Source organism: Mastomys coucha, unplaced genomic scaffold (genome assembly GCF_008632895.1).
Source record: "Mastomys coucha isolate ucsf_1 unplaced genomic scaffold, UCSF_Mcou_1 pScaffold16, whole genome shotgun sequence".
NCBI lineage: Eukaryota > Metazoa > Chordata > Mammalia > Rodentia > Muridae > Mastomys > Mastomys coucha.
In genome coordinates, this window is record NW_022196898.1 from 29,781,820 (window position 1) to 29,802,985 (window position 21,166).

Consider the following 21,166-nt stretch of genomic DNA (forward strand, 5'->3'; position numbering starts at 1 on the left):
AAGGCAGAAGATTGAAGAAAAAATGTTCTTGCAAGTGAAAAATATTCTAATTCATTTCAGCTTAATCAGCATGCATTGTGTCCATAAATATCTTCGAAACATCTGTTGATTCTGCTTACTGAGCAAGCTACCTTGTGAATGTCCATTTTCTATTGGATAATTAAAATAAACAGTCAAAATGATACCAGTCGTCCTTACTTCTGTTTACTGAGAAAAAGATGTGATAGAAATATTCACTAGATTCAAGTTTTATAAATGTTAGTGTTGCCATAGAAGCCATTATGATTTTGCTTTATAATAGCACTTAGTATTATACAATAAAAAATTATGTTAATTTACAAGTGTTTTGATGGCTAGATACTTTTCTCATCTGATCACAGCTAGAAATAAGTGTCTTTAGGGTTTTATCAAATGATATTAAAATAGTCTTAATCTAATGCAAGTTAATTTTGTTGCTAATTTCCAGCTGCTATGAAGATAAAGAGTCTCACTCCATCTCTTTTCTCTTGCAAATACTAGTTGAATGCATTAATAAAAGAGTGTCCTCTTTCTTAGGATGTGCCTTATCACAACCTTGCACTTAGTGAAAGCTGTTCCTTGAAGAACATTATGACCTAATCTAAATGGTTCCTTTCAGTTATCCTTTTCCCAGAACAGTTTGTTCTTTTCAGTCGTGGTACATCCATGTTGATATTACATAACCACAGCATCCGCATGCTTTGATGGGGCTTGCAATATTTTAATAGTGTTCCTGTAGACTTACTGCAGTGTCAGCACAGCAAATACTAAGGAGATGGAATATTCATTGAAAAGATAAGTGAATGGCTCAAAGCTAGCCAAATACTACCTCTTGTGTGAACTTTGTACAAATCATTTCTCTCAAAAGATAGGTCTATCCTCCTCCAATCATCATAGACCCCTTACATAGTTTAGATGTTCTATGATCTACCCAGAGCCCGAATATTAAAGACTTGACACTCAGTTTGGTGCTACTGGAAGGCTGTATGTGGCTAATGAGCTAGGCAATAATGTAAGGTCTTAAGAACATGAGACAGTTCTGCTTGAGCTACACTGAAGTAAGCAGTTCCTTCCAAAACACACACACACACACACACACACACACACACACACATGCACACACGTACACATACACGCACACACACACACATACACGCACACACATCATTGTAGATAGTCTTGCCACAAGGTGGAAAATCACAGGCAAGTGAACATAGATAAATATTTCCATCATAATGAACCAAAATAAACATTTCCTTCCTGTAATTTGATTTACTATATTATTTGTTATATTAACAAAAAGCTGAGTGGCACCAATTTATATGCTATAATTTTTAGTTCTGAATCTACATGTATTTTCTTCCCCAACAAGAAATCTCATAAGATTCAAATAGCAGTCTTTCTTGTCATTATTTGCACCCTTCCCTTAGAGAATGCCTTTAATAAATGATTATTAAGTGGTACGCAATCCATTCTGTGCACTAATTTAATGAATCAATAGAGGTGCACATTTATGGAATATAGATATAAAACAATGCATTTTGGTCTGTATTACATGGAAGCTTACATAACTAATTATAGATTTTGCTTCAAACATTGCTTGCATTTTATCACTGCAGTTTGCTACACAGTTTTCCCTACTTATAGTTTTGAAGGACACACAATTGTGGCTTTCACCTGTATTTATTATGGAGCAGCAGGAATATTTAAAATTGTAAATCAGACTACCGAATATTATTAAAATTCAACTTTAATGAGAACCTCCTATGAAATTCAAATGTGATTCTGAAGTGCCCATTTTAACAAGAGAATGAGGTTAACACCAATCCTAGCTTCATCTCCTGAGACCAGAATCAAGATTGTTTCAATTAAAATTATTCTCCTCTCTTGTACACATTTGATTATTTTTCAGGTTTCATTAGTTTGAAGTAGTTATCTAATTCTACATAAGACACTCCATTTTTATTTCTTCAGGCCTATATTATGTATCAATTAAGGCTTTGTAAACACTTGTTTCAAGAACTTTATGTAAGGAATATATCAGTGAATTTCAATTTGTATTTCATGGGCTAGAAGGAATACAAGTGCTTGTACAATTGTATGTTTTCTTTCTGATTTTATGTATTTTCAAGCAGCTACAGTCTCTCTGTTCCTGTCTATGTCTCTCAGTTCATACATATCTCTCTCTCTCTCTCTTACACACACACATACACACATACAGACACATACGCATATACACACATATACAGACACACATACACACACGTATACAAACACATACACACATATGCATGCATACACACACATACAAACACACATACACACACACACACACACACACACACACACACACACACACACCCACACCAGCAAGGACTAGTAGAAGATACCTTACATAACAGGTTGAGAAGCATGTCTGGTCAGTTTCTCTGTCTTAACCCAATTGTAGATTTGGTTCCTGGTTGTGTATCTTATGGTATCACTTCACTGTGATTGTCCTATGCTGAAAGGCTTACCTGAAGTAAGGCAGTACAAGAACAGACAAAAGCATTCTCATGTCTGATATTATTATTCTTTCTTAAACCCGTGAATACTGTTGACTTCTGCATTGTGAACCTAGTCTGAAATTATTTGTTTCACCTTTTAATTTGTAGAATACAATGTGTGGACACAAATTTTCTTATGTATGTGTAAACTCAACAGTTATTTCTTACAAAAATACCCCCTCTTCCTAGAGATAGAGATGGTCTGGTGGTTTGAATGATAATGTCCCCTATAGGCTCATGTATTTGAGTGCTTAGTGGACAGGGAGTAGAGCTATTTGATAGGATTAGATAGATTAGGAACCTTGTTGGAGGAAATTTGCCCTGGGAATGGGCTTTGAAGTTTCAAAAGCCCATGCCAGACTCTCCTCCCCTCTTTATGCCTTAAGATCAGGAAGTAACACTCCAGCACCTCCAGGCCTGCCACCGTACCCCTCCATGATGATGGACTCTGTCTCTGAAGCTGTCAGTAAATCTCTAATTAAGTAGTTCTTCTTGTAAGAGTTGGCATGGTTATAGTGTCTTTTTATAGCAACAGAATTGAAGTTGAATTGAACAGTGTTGAAGACACATAGGTATAAAAATCACACAGGCTTGGAGTACATTATATTGAAACAATCATGTAAGAGTCTCAAACAGATTCCACTTTTACCTTAGGGACTTGTTTTAACTTAATTACCTCTGCTTAAAATGTTGAGGCAGAATTAAATTTAATGTTTCCAACACAGGAAAGCACATATGTTTAGGACAATCCTTCTGTAATGTATGAAAGTTTGATATTATATATTGAAGTTATTCAAAGACAAAAGCAATCTGTCAGCATTATTGACAGTCATGTGCCATTGCTTACTGAAGCTAGAGATAATTCAATTGATGTTTTTTTGCTGCATTGTACATGAAGTATAAACTAAAAACCGCTGTCCAAGCATCTTGCAGAATGATCCTTGCCAATGCTGATGCTGCATGCATAGTCTATATTTGGCAGAAAACAGAGAGGAACAAACCTGGTCCACAATGTCATTTACTTTATCCCTTTCACAGTCAAGGATTACACGCCGTTCTTTTTTTAACTCCAGATCTTGAAAGAGTGATCTGTAAGTCTCATCTTTCTTGTCATTGTTAATGTTCCCCACATTGATAGCAGTCACCTGCCACTTCTTCTCCGCAGCAGAATCCAGCACAGCTTGCAGTGTTGATAAGCCTGGGAAGACAATGGGCAAGGATGACTGATAAAGATAGTAGAGCATCTCAGAACCTGAGTGTGAAATGGCCAAGTTCACCATGTTGTTCATCCTGATGCACTATGCAGCTTGGGGAGGCTGAATTATGATAGAAGCTATGAATTTTATCCATATCTGCTCATGCCTGCATCATGTATTTTTAAAAAGGCATAAGCAAACTGCCAAAGAAAAATAGCTTTCTTTGTACTTCTAAGATGTGTTCTTGTAACATGCTGAAATACAAGATCTTTAATATCTCCAAATTAAGTAAAATAAAAGATATTCCAAGCATATCCACTTCATAGATGGCATAATGGCTTTAGCTGTAGGCAATTGTCTACCATTTTGTACTAGTAACCTGGTAGGGTTTACATTTCCATACGTAATCTCTGAGTAGTTGGATAGCATAGCCAGTGATGTCTAAGAGGCTGCCATGCATCCTTAGTTGTCCCCAATCACCAGCAGACTGAGAGCTTCCACACACACCCCTGTAGCCTTCTGTAATGTTTTTTGTTTGTTTGTCTGTTTTTTTTTTGTAGGAACTGATCTCATGAAGATTGAATTGTTCGTGTATTAACCAGATGGAGGCAGCTATCTCTCTAGTTCAGAGTTATCTCATATCATAAATATTGAACTATTTTTCTATTTGTTAGTAACTTTTGTTATACTTTGGCATGATTTCACCTGGTGAGCATTGTAGCATTTAATTATATATAAACTACACCATGTTTAGAACATGGACCAACAACCAGTAGCTGGAGGGGATTGATTTTTTTTTTGAAGAGCTAAATTTACAGTTTCATACTGGGAAAAAAAATAGCATATGTCTTTGTCTTCCAAATAACTACAGCTGTTCTCATTGAAGCCAAGTTCATCATGTAGATCATGTAGAAGATTGACTTTATGGAAACATAATGTCAAGGCCCCATCAAAATTCAAGCTCCATATGTCATTTTCCTCCTTACAGAATGATCTGCATGCTCAGAAAACTACACTAATCTGTTCTTATTTGTATGAGGTGTGAGTCTCCAAATGTGAGCAAATTGGTCTACAATCTAAATTCAAATACCCACTTTTATTTTAGATCTATTTGCAATGGCAAACAACTATCTGTTTTGTTCACCAATATTTCCAGATATAAAATGTCACTGAAAATTTTATGGATTTAATATTAGTCCTGAAAAGACAAAGTGAACATAGAATATATTCTGATACTGGCAAAAAAGTAAATTCCTCAAAGAGGTCATATGCCAAAAGTTGAAGTAGCCATTTGTAGCTTGTTCAATAAAGACAAAGAAAATGTAGCATCATTCAAATCATAATGTCAACAGACTAAAGGGCCTAATTTTTATTTTACCCTTGAAATTATTTAACCCTTGAAATCATAATTAAATTAAGTATTAAGAATATTTGTTTGCTTTTAATGGATTAAACCAATTACCCATTTTGAAAATATAAACAAACAAGAACTATGGGGTTATGGAGGCATTTTCCTGTGTGGCATATTCTCAAGGTGAAGAGAAAATCAAATTTGGGTCTTCCTTTAGTCACAATTCAGCTAATATACAACTAACAAATGTGAATATAATTCTAGCCTTGTGTAACTCTCACTGGAGCTAATGAGTCAAGGTAACAAATGTCAACTATGCTATGTCACTTATGACACAGTTGGGCTGAAGCATAAAAACTGAATTTTCTCAAGCCATCAATGTATAGGGAACATAGAGTATACATTAAACATCAAATGTGTTCAGATCATCAGAATCTAAACTAGAAAGTATATCACATAATAACAACTCTGATAAAACATATTAACCAAATATGACACACAGAACTCATTTTATCCTTCTCTGAGAAAGCACTTAAAATGATGATATTAATGGATTATTTCTAAGTATGACAACAATACGGTGGTTAAATATAAAATGAGAGAATTACATATCCATTAAATATTGAAATATCAAGAAATGAAAAAATGATGACAGTACTTGCTTCAAAAGAAGGGCAGAGCAACAAGGAAATAGATGCTACAACAATAACTTTTCTTCATATAATATTCACTGAGAAAGGATAACAATTCCAGGCAATCTGGGTGTAGTGCCACTACTCTGTAATCCTAGCTCTTGTCAAGACTGAAACAGGAAATAAAGAACTTCAAACATAGTCTCAAACAAACGCTTGACAAATTTTCTAATATATTTTATAAGGAATATTGAAAATAATATACCTCAATGGATAGTTCATAATATGGTGAATTTAAAGCAATCTTGGGGAGGTAATTGAAATCATGCCCTTGTGTCTGTTTTGATAATAAAAGATTCAGATAAACATGAAGTTTGCAAAGGATGACATAGATCTCTCATCACTTGTTAAAAAAAAATAACTTTCAGTGATAAAGCCTTAGAACCTGTCATAAAACATCTGTGATTTCTACCCACACCAGAAAAATTCAACCCCCCTCCCCTAAGCTGTAACATAAGCATCCAAGTAGTATGTCTGCATGTCATCACCAGTAAAGGCAAAACACACAACAGATCACCTCAGGATTTCAACAGCTACATGCTGCTGGAAAATACAGTTTCTAACTACTCCATTGTCTTTCTACCTTCTAATTATCAGACAAGTGCCTCTGGTCACCATCAAAACATGACCATGAGTAAAGGTCATGCTCTCCCCATTTTAACATGCAGCAATCCTAGGGAGCATTTTTTATTCTACACACTAAGATATTTTATTGTATTTTATGAAATCATGAAATTTCCACATCAAAAACTCCAAGTGCTATTGCATTTGGCATTGTCTTATCTTTGACAGATACTTTAAGAAAAATTTATTTATAAATTCACTTATAAATGTATAAGTAAATTTCATCATGTGACAAATTTAAGCCTCAAATTTATTGGCAGTTCACAGTGTCAAAGAAGATAGGCTAATATATAAAAATAAAAGATAATGGATTTTTTTCATGACTAACTTCCAAATTCATTTATTCTGTGTCAAAAGTAATGTGTACTCAATGTAGATTCCATTATTAAAAGAATCTTTGGATTAATATTTTGGAAGCTGTGTAACCTAACACAAGTTACTTCTATTTATTAAAACCTCAACTTCTCGAGTAATGCTATATCAGATTTCATATATGTTCTGTCAGTTGTCATTGCATAATGTTGCATCAAGTCATTCAGAAGCTGAGATTTGCTCTTACACAAAATTTAAAGAAACTGTAGATCCTTGCTCAGGAATACACTCAGATTATTTTTCCTAGGAAATAACCACAAACTCTCAGTTACTCAGTCAAGTTCCTCATCCTTCACAGCTGACAACCTTGTAAGATTTCTACTGATGATTTCATCGCAGTTCATATAAGACTTTTAAATTCCTGAGATTGATCACCTGCCTACTGTGCCGAGGGTAATGATTTTTTAATCTTATATACCACCAATAATGTACTTTCTACATACAAAGGTAACAGTAAACCCTCCACTGACAACTCTCGTGCATGCTGCTGTTCTCTTGCCCTACAATTAAATTAGGAGATGGAGGAACCTGAGCATTTCTTCCTATATGAAACAGCACAGGTATTTCCTCAGCAGTGCATGAATTCCTTAATCCAGCTATAAATATTTGTGGGAATTGGATGCTCTGCATAAAATTGGTTTATGTAAAGCTATCAATGAGCAATATTCATTCAATACTTATTCTATGTATGTCAGCTTTCTAACTACTTGTTTCTGAATAATTTAAAAAATAAAAGAAAGATGTTGAGAGAAATAGTTGTCCCTGTAAAATCAGAAGGAAACTGAAAAATTAACCATTCCTTTTAATATTTTAAATATGATCATAAAATGTTTCAATTATATGATGAGTCAAAAATTAAGTTGTCAAAGCTACTAAGTTCTTAAGCATTTGTATAGAGAAATAGTAATTCGACATTATTAGCAATAGGTTCTGTATGTATGACCTATTTATTAGCTGTCATTTTTTTCTAAAACTTAAAAAAAAAAAACAATAAAATGAATAGCACTAAATGCTAATTTCATTTGGACCTACTATGAATAACATTGAAAGAAAAAATTTTAATTTAAAAGTTCTTTTGTTTGCTTATTAAGGACTGAAATTTAAAGTGGTAACTGCCAAAAGTATATTCTATCCAAAGCAGTCTTCATTCTTTAAAATATTTTACTGGTCCTCTGTTGAGCCAGGGGGCCACCCACCCATCTAAAATAATTTAAACCAGAGTTGTTCCTGTCTAAAGGAAACACAGGGACAAAAAATGGAACAGAGACGGATCCCATCCACAGATAACGAAGCCTGACACTATTACTGTTTCCAAGATGTGCTTGCAGACATCAGCATCATATGGCTCTCCTCTGAGAGGCTCTGCCAGCACTTGACTAAGATGGATGCAGATATTCACCAGCCAAACATTTGCCTGAGCCCAGGAATCCCAATGAAAGAGTTAGGGGAAGGAGTTGAAGGGGCCTGCAACCCCATAGGAAGAACAACAATATCAACTAATTAGACTCCTCAGAACTCCCAGGGACTAAACTAGCAACCAAAGAGTATATATGAATCAGTACATGGTTCCCACTGCATACAGCAGAGGACTGCCTGATCTGGCATCAGTGGGAAGGGAAGCACTTGGCCCTGGGGAGGCTTGATGCCTCAGAGAAGGGGGATTCTAGAGGGGTGAGGCAGGAATAGGTAGGTGGGTAGGGAAACACCCTCTTAGAGGCAAAGGGAGTTTGGGATGTGTGGTGGGGAGACCAGGAATGGGGACAACATTTGAAATTTAAATAAATCAAATAATAAAAAAGAAAATAATATTTTGTTTGTTGCATAAAAATTCCACTCCATCACTCATTCTTCCAGGTGGAGTAATAAGTGTACTCACTAACTCATTAGCCTAGACTAGATTAGATGATCATGTATATACCTTATCATCTTTCTCATGGCATTGAGAGGAAAATGTAGTTTTGAAGCCTCTTAGTTCTATGCTAGATGATTTCTTTGACCTGGAATCAAGTTCCTTCCCTTTGGGGGATAAACAGTATTTGCTCAAAATAAAACCAAAACATAAATATAGAAAGAGGAATTGATTCTGTGTCTACTTACTGTCTGTCCAGAGAAATATATCACCTCCCTTCTTTGACATTGAACCAACAAATGCATGTCATTGGACTCAAGTTCAAATATGTTTTACCTGTATCCAATGATCAAAATCACAAGGACTAATGGCCTGAGAGGGGTGGTCCATTCCTCTCTATTTAAACATATTTCAAACCTCTAATAATATACCCCCAATTCAGTAATTGCACAAGGCTTTAAGGAAGGGCACAGAGTCCTCAAGAAGTACCAGGCTGCTGCCAAGTGGCTGGATAAAGAGAAGACACCAGAAATTCTGAAATGTCAGCATGCTTTGGAGGAATAGCATCTGATTTCCTTTCACTGGGATACTGAGCCTGATGGAAGATGATTCCAGACAAAGATGGGAGCATTCAAGGCTTCCCATGTTTCTGTTGGATGTAACCTTGGAGTTAAAACAAAATAATTACAGTATCCCTTAAGAGCAACATGATGAAATAAAAATTTGTCTAAGTCTCTTTCGTGTAGTTTATATATTTGGGCAGAATATTGTTTTGGAGAGAATTTCAATGCCTGAGACTCATGCTGTTCAAAAGATCATTTATTTATTGGACACCAAAGCATAACACTATAAGTTACACAAATCCTTGGAGTCCAAGAGGGAGAGAGGGACCCTGTTGAGAATGGATCAAATTGGTTGAAAAGGGGACCTGAAGTGGAGGAAATTGTGGAATTGCTTTAAAAAATCGTGGTCAACAAGATTGAGTTAGTATGCCAAGGTGGGCTGGACATCAATCATGTAGCGCTACCATGAGGATGAAATACGTGAAAGGACAGAAGAAAAGGAAAGAAATAGCTCACAGAATGAGTGCACGGATAATTTCAACATTATGCAAAATCATACAAATTAAGTCGTTGCTAAGACAAAAGTGCCCAGCAATAATCCCATTTCCATGAGCCAATAAACATTTTGCAAAGGCAAAAGCTGTTTGAATGTTTTGAGACTTGGAAATAGTTGCCAATGGAAGGCCTGTGAAACACTCTGCACATTATAAAATCGACAGCTACTTGATATAGCCTCAAAACTGTGGTCATAAGGTCATGATGGCTTTAATGTATAATTATTTAATATTATCACACTAATGTTCTTTGGCCTACAGTTATGCTTGACTCTAACCAATTAGTAAAATTTAATAATTGGAGATTATCTCACCCTTCCAATTTCATTAAGTATTTTGAAGGTATTAATAGAATCATTGTAAAGTGTCCCAGATTCTCTCTGCAATTACATAGGTCCATCCGTCTTCACTTGCAGGTTCTGAGTATCTCTCGTCATGTCTTTGTGTTTCTCTTTCTCTGTATAAGTTTCTTTTGATACTCACTTTTAATCAATGTGAATAACAGAGATAAGGCAAGAGAAAAGATGAGGTCCATTCCTCTTTGACCTCAACCATGAGTAAAAGGTCATCTTCTAATTCTTCAACTTCACAAGCATAATTCTGCTTTTAATATCAGATTAAATTTAAGATGTTCAAACATATAACTCACTCACTTATTCCCACTATTTACCAAATACCAACTCTGTATCTAGCATTATCTGTAGCTCTGCATGTCCAGTTACAAAGTTACACCCAGTATGAGGAGTGCTCCTAGGCATTGCCTTCTTGCAGCTAATAGTAAAACCATAAATAACAAAAAGGCCTTATCCTGGGTGTCAAAGACATTCCCAGGAATGTAGTAGGAGCTCAATGAATAGCTCCTGAGTGACAGAATCAATCTCACTATTAATTATGAATTGTCATACACCTTAGGAAGGGGACTCAGACATTGTTTTGTGAGGGTATGCCAGTAGCAAAGGTGTCTCTCAGGAAATGATATATTGAAGCAGACACCAGGAGGCTCTACAAATCTTAGCACTCTGCAGACATTCGAGGTGAAAGAGTTTGGCTCATCTCAGAAAGTGAATGAAGGTCAATCTGATTTAGGACTTAGATTTAGTGAATGTACATGTCTTAAGAACTCAATAAAGAACTGGGCAATACCCAAGTATTATAAAGACTGAAAGCCAGACAGAGAATTTTGATCTTATTCTCATTACAATTCAAAGAAGTCATTGAAGTGTTTCAAGTAAGGGAGTAGAGAATTTGATTCTGGCAAAAAAAATACATTTAAAATAAATTTTATCTGATTGTTGAAAATTAATCCCATAGAGATTTGTGTAGCATTTCAGAGATGAGGTTCTATACACGTGGTAGTACACTGGCCTGCAGAGATGGTTCTGAAAAGAAGACTCTAAATATGAAATACATATAAATGGTAGAAATATTATCACTAGGATGCAAATGTAAGAAATGTATCAGAAATATGCCTAGTTTCTAAAAGTGTTGTAGAGAGACCGTGTTCTAAAAAAGTAGCTGGGGGTGGGGTGGGGTGCGGTGCAAAAGGAAAGGCTAAATGCAATAAACTCCATTCTATAAGTCATTTTATCACATTCAGAGGAAGCCCATATTAAAGTCATCCCAAACCTTGAAACATACATTAACTGTGTATAACTGTTAAGAGTTTCAAGCATAGTGTGGGTATCATGGATTTTTCTTTCAGTTTCTAAAGTGTTAACTGGCTTTTACATGGAGGAAAGTCATGCCATGGTTCAGGAGAACAGGGCTAAGGAAAGACACCTAGCTTAAGCAAGCCTGCATCAGGACCACCGTAGCCAAGGACATCTAAGTGATCAGTGGAGAATAGCTTCCTTCCGGTCTGCCCTTCTGCATAACAAGGTGCCCTATCTTTGTCAAAAGGGAATTCTGGGTTTCATTTAAAATTTTCAGTAATCCAGGAAGTGAGCTTCTGAAGGAAGGATTGCAGAGCTTAGCTATTCTTATATATAATTCTTTACCCTCTTGTTTTAATTTATCTGTAGTCTCCAAAAACACACAAATATTCATGCAAAATCACTCATAGAACGTGAGATATACACAGACTCGTTTATGCTCATTCTGGATCCAATGAATGTTAAAATCTCAGCCTCTAAGCCCCAGACAGGCCTGTTAATATTAACATCAAATAATACAGAAACAGAAAGATTTTCCCATCACCAAATTTGTGCACAGATTTCAACAACAACAACAATTTGTGTAGAATTATATAAAGCAGCATGAGTTGGATATCAGGCTATGTGGACTATCCCACACATGGGTAGATCAGGAACCCATGAGCAACCTGTAACTTCTCTGAGGTTTAGAGACCTTATTTCCAAAGGTAGGCTAGAATGGACACTTCCTGCCTGGTTAATCTTCTACATTGAACCAGATCTCATAAATTTAAACTATAAATATAAAATTTCTACATATATGTTTATACCAATTCTCTTACATCACTTCTCCTCTGATTAGTAATACAGTTTTTATTGGGATCTTTGTTGCACACATGACAAGCTGTTTTCTGCTAGGACTGAATACTAAGTCATTAGGTATTCACAGATTATACTTATCAACTGTGCTCTCAAATACTGGATTTTGTATTCTATCCCCCTTGATTCTTGTTTTCTTGATTATTTTCTTTCTATTTTACTTTAAGTATGCATCCATATTTAAAAAACATTATTCATTTACACAGCAAAATTAAACCAAGAAATTCTTTGGAGTTCACATACTTTCATAGTACTATAGCACCACGTATAAATGCCAAGGGCAAATGCTGTGTTTGACCCATTAAAAGGGGATACATTCTGTCACCTACCTCGGTCACTGTCATAGAGGTATGCGAACTTGTCCCATTGGTAGTACTCAATCAAGCTAAGGAGTGCTCCTTTGAGGTCAGGTCGCATCTGGATGACAAATGGATGTGTGCCATCTGTTGGGAAGCTAGGTGTGATGAAGGACACATGGAGTGTCCCACAGAATGATGTGATGGTATTTACAGACTTCTTGTCATAAAATCCAAAAATCGCATAGACTCCTCTTGAAAACTGGGAACAGACTAGAAATTGAAAAGACAGAAATGATAAGTCATTTAATCATCATGCAATTACATGGAATGACCAGAAAGGCAATATGCCTTCATGTAAAGTACAAGATCATTAGCAAATCAAAAGAAATAGTAAGTTAATATCAACAATTCATTAAAATTTATGGAAATTTATTTACTTAGCCTTCAGGTTGATGAATTTAAGAAAACTATAACAGATAAGAAGTAACAATTAAGGTTACAAGAAAAGGCATAGATTATTTAACAAGCTTCACATGGGTAAATATATTTAAGTATAATTTTTTTAAAAAAATACATATGTCACTAGGGATTTTTAATATTTTATTTTAATTAAAATATAATTAAATTCTTTTCCTCTCTTAACACTTCCTACACCCTTCACCCTCATTTCTGCTCTAATTTTTGGCTGCTTTAACTTTACTTATCAATATCATATACATATCAACATATAAATAATATATAGCAAAACCTTTTGGGTCTGTTTTGTTTATTTGTTTGTTTGTTTGTTTGAGGCTTTTGTTTTTGATTTTTATGGTTTGAATTCTTGTTTGTTTGTTTGTCTCTGTATATATCATTTCAGAGCTGAGCACTTTTTATAAGGTAACCAACCAGTGGGCTCATCACTGAGACAGGTTAATTCTCTTTCTCTTAACAGCTATTAATTGCCTATAGTTTTCTGTCTACAAGTGGGATCCTGCAGGATTTATACCATTCATTTTAGCATAGGTATTATTACTGTTAGAAATAACCTCTTAATTAGACAATATCCTCCTTCAAAACAGCTTATTCTTAAGCAAATCAGGTTGCTTAAAAAACATTACATGAGCTGGGGAGGTGGTGGCTCAGTTGGTAAAATGTATATCTCACAAGCAGATAATTGAGTTTGAACCATAGAACTTATTTTTAAAAACAGCTATAGCTTCATGCATTAAAAACATTATCACTAGGGATGTGGAAACCTGAGGATCCCTGGGACTCATGGGTCAACTGGCCTGTCTAATCAGCAATATCTAGATCCAATCAGAAAACCTATATCAAAAATAAGGTAGATGGCTATCATGAGGAAAAACATTCAAAGATCATTTCTGTCTTCTTCATGTACATGCACACCTTTAGCAGGGTCACCAGCATGCACGCATTTCAGCAACACACACATGGAGACACATTTTTAAAAAGCTTAAGCAGTGTTGTTTTGATAATGCTTCATATTACAAGTTCAGTGTGTTTCCATTGTTCTAATGTTAACCAAAATCTCTGTGAAAAGAAAAAACATACTTTCTGCTGAACTACAGAGATCTGTCACAAGAGAGGCATCCTGCTTTGTGCTACTCAGTCAAGCAGCAATTAAATAAAGTTAATAAATAAAATTACATCAATTTTCTGAACTTAGTTGTTGACTTTTAACACTTAGTTTAAACTATATGTTCCTCTGCACATAAATAAAAATTAATAAAATATTTTGCAGGACTGTTATTTTTAATATAATATGATAGTATTTGAAAGTAACCATTCCTTCCACAACCCATTGTCTTCTTCAGTTATTTCTATCTCAGTAAATAATGTATGACTATTCCCTCTGCTTCCATCATCCTGGAAGATCTATGCTGAGATCAATATATTCAAATGTTTTCTCTTCATCCCATCCACTTGCTTCAGTAACAGAAAATTATTTTTTCTTTTTTTTTCCTTTTTTTTTTGTTTTTTGTTTTTTGTTTTTTAGTTTTTTGAAACAGGGTTTCTCTGTGTAGTTCTGGCTGTCCTGGAACTCACTCTGGCTGGCCTCGAACTCAGAAATCCGCCTGCCTCTGCCTCCCAAGTGCTGGGATTAAAGGCGTACCACACCACTGCCCGGCCTTTGAAAATTCTTATACTATGCATATCATGTGTCTGCTAAGTTTTATGTAATCTCATTTCTTTCTCATGATAACTCTTGAGATAGGAGCTACTATTATTCTCAAAATTCTATGGTAGAAAAAAATATCAAATAGAGGAAATAGCTTATCTAAGTCATATTGATCGTACAAGAGGCTATATTCAAACGCAGGCAGTCTGGATTCAGAATCTGCATTCAAACCTAGTGTGCAATACTTTTTAAAAACCACAATTCATGGACTAGCTAGCAAATTGTTACTGTACCTGCACTAATGGACCATGTACTCAGTTTTCTTCAATATAATCAGAATGATCTTCTGAAACATTAGTATGACTATATCTATTTCTGGGAAGTAAGAGCTATTTGGCCTACGACTGCACTGCTCTATAGAAACCATCTGTGACAGTCTTCTGGCCACTAACTGAGGTTATTAGATGCTTTTTATGGGTGCATAGTTAGTATTTCCCAAATGATCCTGGACATAGCAGCGTCTTATAAATGAATTATCTCTATCTGAAGGTAAAATCAATACAATCTTATTTCATTTGTCTCTTTCACAAAAGTATATAGATATAGATTTGTCTCATCAAAAGAACCTTCCTTCAGTCTCTGCTCCATAGTTAGTCTCTGCAACTCCTTCCATGGGTATTTTCCCCCCTTTTAAGAAGGAATGAAGTGTCCATATTTTGGTCTTCCTTCTTCTTGAGTTTCTTGTGGTTTGTGGATTGTACTTCAAGTATTCCAAATGAAGGAGTTAAAGAAAGGACCGAAAGAGGTGAAAGGTTTGCAGCCCCTTAGGATGAACAACAATATGAACTAACTAGTACCCTAAGAGCTCCCAGGGACTAAACCACCAACCAAGGAGTACACATGGTAGGACTGATGACTCTGGCAGCATGTGTATAGTAGAGTATGACATGTGAATAAAGAACATATCTAATAAAAAAATAAAAAATAAAGAACCTTTCAAAAACAGATGTGGATTCTAATGATAATAATAGCAGTAGATGACCAATAAATGATAGCCAACATTTCAATAAGTATATGATATTAATTGATGGAATTCTCTGAGTGGTCATTATTTCTAAAAGATTTCTATATTCCAGTAAATATTTCTTGGCATTCTACTTACTTCTCTCTAACATAAGCTTTCTGGGTTTTTAGAAAACATCTGTATAATGGATTATTGACATTAACTCTTCTATTTTTAATCTTGTTTGGGATAAGCTGACACATTAGAGAACCACCAATAGCTTTTCATACATTTCATGTAACTCTAAAATTAGGTTTTTTATTCATGCCCATAGTATTTGTTCTCTTCTGGGCAAAAATGTAGTCTTTAATATATTTGATAAATGTGTCTGTTTATCACTTAGATGTAAAAGATGTTGACAGCTATGTCTTTTAGGCAAACTCTTTTGAGTAAGGTGATATCTTATTTTGTGCATGGATACGTGTGTGATAACACACACATCTTATATTTGAATTGGTTACAATATTTGCTAAATCTTAGATTGATGAAATATGACACTTGAAAAGGGTGGATTGCTATAAAATTCTCCCTGAGTCTACTTTATTTTATTTTCTGTGAAAGTTTGGCATGCCATCTAGATACTATGGGGATATCATGCAATATGATTATTTTGATGGAGCTTCTTCTTATTAATGGAATATTTTCTGTGCTGGGAAGAGCAACCCTAGCCCCAGCCACACTGGGATGCTTGTAAAGGAAGCCACTGTTTGAATACAGAATCTCAGTAAGGAGCCATACCTTTCATTTTCCATTAATCTGAAGTGTGTTGTCAAGAGACCTCTTTGTTTTGCAACCAGCTGGAAGCACTGCTTTTGTCTCAATAAGAAGCATAAACTGTACAAAACTCCTTAGATATTACATCTCTTCTAACCTAGAAACTATTTTTCTAGGTAATTATTTTATAGCAATGGCCTTCATCTCTTTACAAACCTTGGTCACCCTCAACCCCATCCATCACATTATCTTTCATGGCAGATAAGGACTTTCTTTTTTCCTAATGTACCCACATTTCTGATATTTTTCTCTTAATATCCATAATATTGCTCAATCACAGTCCCTACTCCTATATGGTAAGAGTGTCACTGAGATCTATGAGTAAGCATCTTAGCTGAAGCACTGTTTCCAAGTTCTAAATGACAGTCTGAGAAGGGGAAACTTAATGACAATAGAACAAAGTCAAACACAGTGCTATTCTGGGGAAATAGCAGGATCAGATTGCAGAAGGTCTTAGACATTTGGTGTGAGGCACCCAAGTGCCTGCTACGTATTTGATAAGAAAGCTCATTTTCACTCTTGTTACATGCTTGTAATTGAAGGCTCTGGTAGAACTGATTTCAATTCATAGATACAATGGAGCAGAAAGAGATGAATAAAGGACCAGTACAATCTATAACTCGGAAGAACATGCCCACAGTGACCGATTTTCCCCATATATGTGCAAATTTCCACTCTCTAACCTTTCCTAAAAACACCAAAAACTAGAGAGCAAGCATTGCCCACTCTGATTTTAACATTTGCCCTGGCTTCCAAAGGCTTCCACCCATCTCAGAATGAATTGTCTGTTGCCAAGAGCCCGCATTATTTCAGCCATTATGAACTTGGCTTAAAGACCAAATGCAAAATGTTTTCTGAGACATAAGCAAAACTCTTACCCATGACCCACTATAAAGTCCATTGGAAAGTTATGTATTTCTAAGATGCAAATAATAAAAAGTTCCAATTCTAAAATGAAGTAATAGGGAATAAGAAGGAAGGCATAGAACAAAACAAAACAAAGGAAACTAATGACAGAAAAATAAATCTAATAGGGAAGACACTAAATTCTTTAGCTCTGCATAGCATCCAAGATGGATAGTGTCGGGATATAAAGTCCAAGGGGCTTTAATAGCTCCATCACTAGGGCTTTGTTATCCTGCATCCCACATTGTTTCCCATCTTTCCTAGAATGACTTAGTCCTGTCTGCAGTTTTCCTCAGGAGACATTCCATATTTCAGGCATCTCTGAGTTGACACACACAAAGCTTCATGCACTACCCTCCCAGGGAATCTTTTGGAGGATTATGGCCCTCATATACACTCTATTATATCTCATGTTTTCCTTTCAAATCTAGGAGGGACCCTCGACAACAGTGTAACTCATGTTATTGCATTCTCTAACAGTTCCTGGGGATGGAACAGAGTCGGGGGTGGGGAACAGAATGAAGAAATAATAGACACATACAGAAACAGATATTTGGGATCAGGTGGTTCTGGCCTTGAGATAGTGAAACTGTAGCACCCTGGGAGCTCATCATGTTTTCTATAAAGAGTTGAACAGACAGGCAGCTTTATTGGATGCAGCTGAATCCAGAGGTAGGGTTATAACAATAAGTAAGGAGGCAGGGTTTACAGTATACAGATGCCTCAAGGAGCCATGTTTATCTAATCTTGGTAGGAGCAGTCTCTGTAAGAGAGCAGTTTTCAGGGTGTAAAAATCTAGAAGGAAAAGTGATGATGGACACTTTATGTATATACTATTAATATCCACTCTTGAACCTCAAATAAAACTTTGGCATTTCTTTCTGAGTCTCACTGCAGTGGCAGGATCTTTGCCAATTACCTCTGCATCTAAGTCTAGTGTCTTCACATGGCCATACACATGTCAGTAGCACACATTCATTTATGAACTCATTAACACCAGGCTTCCTCTTTTCTACATATCTTGCCATCTGTTATGTCTATAAAACTAGCAACAAGTGGACAACATCAAGACCTGCTTTCTTTGTAAGCAGCAGACTCTCTTCCTTGAACAGTGGGTATAGCATCCTCTGAGTTGCTTAGGTTTCTTAACATTAAGAAATACTTCCCCCAACAACCCTGTGTAACCAGAGCACCACAGAGCACTTTTAAGCAGCTTTATCTTTTATAATAAACTCAGTCTTGGCTTTAATGTGGTCATATTTATTCTTAAGCTATTTTTAAGCTATCTTTTCTTCTTCCCGGTTAAAAGCCATTAGCTTAATTTTTAATGGTACTAATCTTGTTAACAAGTACATCTTCAGCTGGACCATGGTGGTGCATGCCTTTAATCCCAGCACTTGGGAGACAGAGGCAGGCGGATTTCTGTGTTTAAGGCCAGCCTGGTCTACAGAGTGAGTTCCAGGACAGCCAGGGCTCTACTGAGACACCCTGTCTCAAAAACAAAAACAAAAACAAAAAACAACCAAGTACATATTGCTTGGCTACAAGTTTACTCATTGTCTGTCAAAATGGTGCTTTTCCAAACTTTCTAAACTACTCCTTGTTTGCAATTCTCACTATAAATCTGTCTAAAAGATGTTTTTACTAACAATGCCACAGTCAAGATGCTGCACTATCTTAAATAGTCCTTCAGTAGCTTAAACTCTACTACCCATGAGGTCTCAGGTAACTGATAGCAGGTGGAGATATTCATCACTGTAAAGGTACTCCTGTTCCCCAGTTTGATCTTGATCCATCAATAAAGATGCTAGCAGCCAATGAGCTAGGAGGATAGGTGAGGCTTTCAGGTCTCTGCAGGTGAACTAGCAGATGCAGGAGAGAGAGGAAAAGAGTTTCTCACCATGCTTTGGAGGGAAAAAAAAAGCCAACCAGCCATGTGCGATCTCAAGCAGAGTGACCACTAGCCACTGGTCACTTCTCCTGGAGGGAGGTTGGGGTGCCCAGCTGAGACTAAAGGTACCTGAGCAACTGAAACTAGGGCAGGTTGAGAAATGATGAGCTAAGAGTATTGGGAAGGGCACGTTAGCTGTGGTGGATTGAAGGTGCCCAGCCATTGAACCAACAAGGCAGGTTGAAACCGATCAGTGTGTGTGTCTGTGTTTTTCATCTGTGGGTCCAATATTCTCTGGGTGGGGGCTGGTAGTGTGTACAGGTAGGGCTACCTATTCCTGTAGCATTATGGCAGGGTAGCAAAAGGTCCATGCAACACATCACCATAACAAAACACAAATAGCCTTTATTCCTATTCTCAGTAGAGTGTTTCTTTCTGTTTACATCTTTATGAGTTCATTCTTAGCTGTCTATATTCTTGACTTCTGAGCTCACACTAGAATCACTCAGTCAATTATACTTTAGGCTTTGACTAGCACTAATCTCCATACGTTTTCAAGTCCTTCTCATATGCCTATTTCCAAAATTTCAGAACTGCATTTTAGGTTTACTGAAAGCAATGACCCCACTTTTAGCACTAGCTTTCTGTATTAGTAGGAATTAGTAATAAGCTTTTCATCACAGTGGTGACATATGACACAATCAATTTAATGGAAAAAAGAACTTCTTTTAGTTTTCAGTCTTGAAGGTTTTATCCATAATCCTCTACTCTTTTCATTCTGGTCACTTAGTTATGCATAGGATTATGGCTATACAAATATGTGGCAGAGGAGTCTTGCCTTGTAGCAAATAAGAAGCAAAGAGATACAAATTGGCAACCAGCCTCCATTGCCATACCCATAATGAGGCCCTTAGTTAAGTGACACCAAATATCTGAATTCTTAACACTTCTCCAAATAATACTGCTATAATGGAATAAAAAAATTCAAATTTAAACCTGTAAGAACATTTCATACTGAGATTGTAACCAGCATGATAGGCGCAGAAGCTTATTGACACATTAAACTCTAAAATTGAGGCATTTTGAATTAATTTAAAATGTGATTATTTATTTCATATTCATGTGCATTTTCTTCCTCAAGGATGCTTTCAAAAGGTAAAGCTACCTCCCTGCACTATGGCTTCTAAAGGAAGAAGGCTTACAAGTCCTAGAGTATTCAAAACGGAGTATTTAAAAAATGAGATTAAAAAAATATCAGAATTCTATCCAGTCACCTATATAGACAAAGGGCAGGTCTGGACAATTACAGTTTTATGCAGTGTTGTAAGTTTTTGAATGAGTAGCCTAATTAACATAAGGAGGTCACGTATGATTTGAAGCTTAAAAGTGACTACAAAGGAGTTATTGAAGATATTCTTGTTGAGTTCTACTTGAGTTAAATATTTAATAACAACTTTGAAAAACTCAGCAAGGTCAAATCCTTTCATAAGATGTTTTAGGTCAAACAACAGAAGTAATAATCTCCTGGGTGTAAGTAACTTGCTGATTATTTCACTTTTTATTACAAGCACAGAATATCTAGGCAGGCAACATTGCTGATGGGGCATCTGACATTCCTTTTCTCTTGGGTCATTCTGCTCATTGATGCTGTTAATGTGGCATTCACGATGCAGTCTGGTGGACTTTACACCATTATTTACTGGAAGGGGAAAAGAGCTGAGTATGATTTAGTTTTGTTTTCTATTTTTACATCTATATGTTGATATTTACTTTAATGAAATGGTGTGAGCTGCTTCCTAAGCAGGAAGCCCCATTTACAGCTTGTAGTCTGGCCAT

General features: G+C 36.0%; 1 protein-coding gene across 9 annotated transcripts in view; it reads right to left on the minus strand.

The window, feature by feature from the left end:
• Positions 1-21,166, minus strand: part of Gria2 (glutamate ionotropic receptor AMPA type subunit 2) — a 112,440-nt gene that overhangs the window by 45,092 nt on the left and 46,182 nt on the right. For all 9 annotated transcript variants that reach the window (XR_004119595.1, XM_031374153.1, XM_031374155.1 and 6 more), the window contains exons 3-4: positions 12,605-12,844; positions 3,566-3,762 (exon numbers count right to left, since the gene is read on the minus strand). Coding sequence is in view for 8 of the 9 variants with exons in the window: in XM_031374153.1 (XP_031230013.1) it covers positions 3,566-3,762; positions 12,605-12,844 (437 nt within the window). In the remaining variant the exon portion in view is untranslated. The remainder of the gene's footprint in view (positions 1-3,565; positions 3,763-12,604; positions 12,845-21,166) is intronic.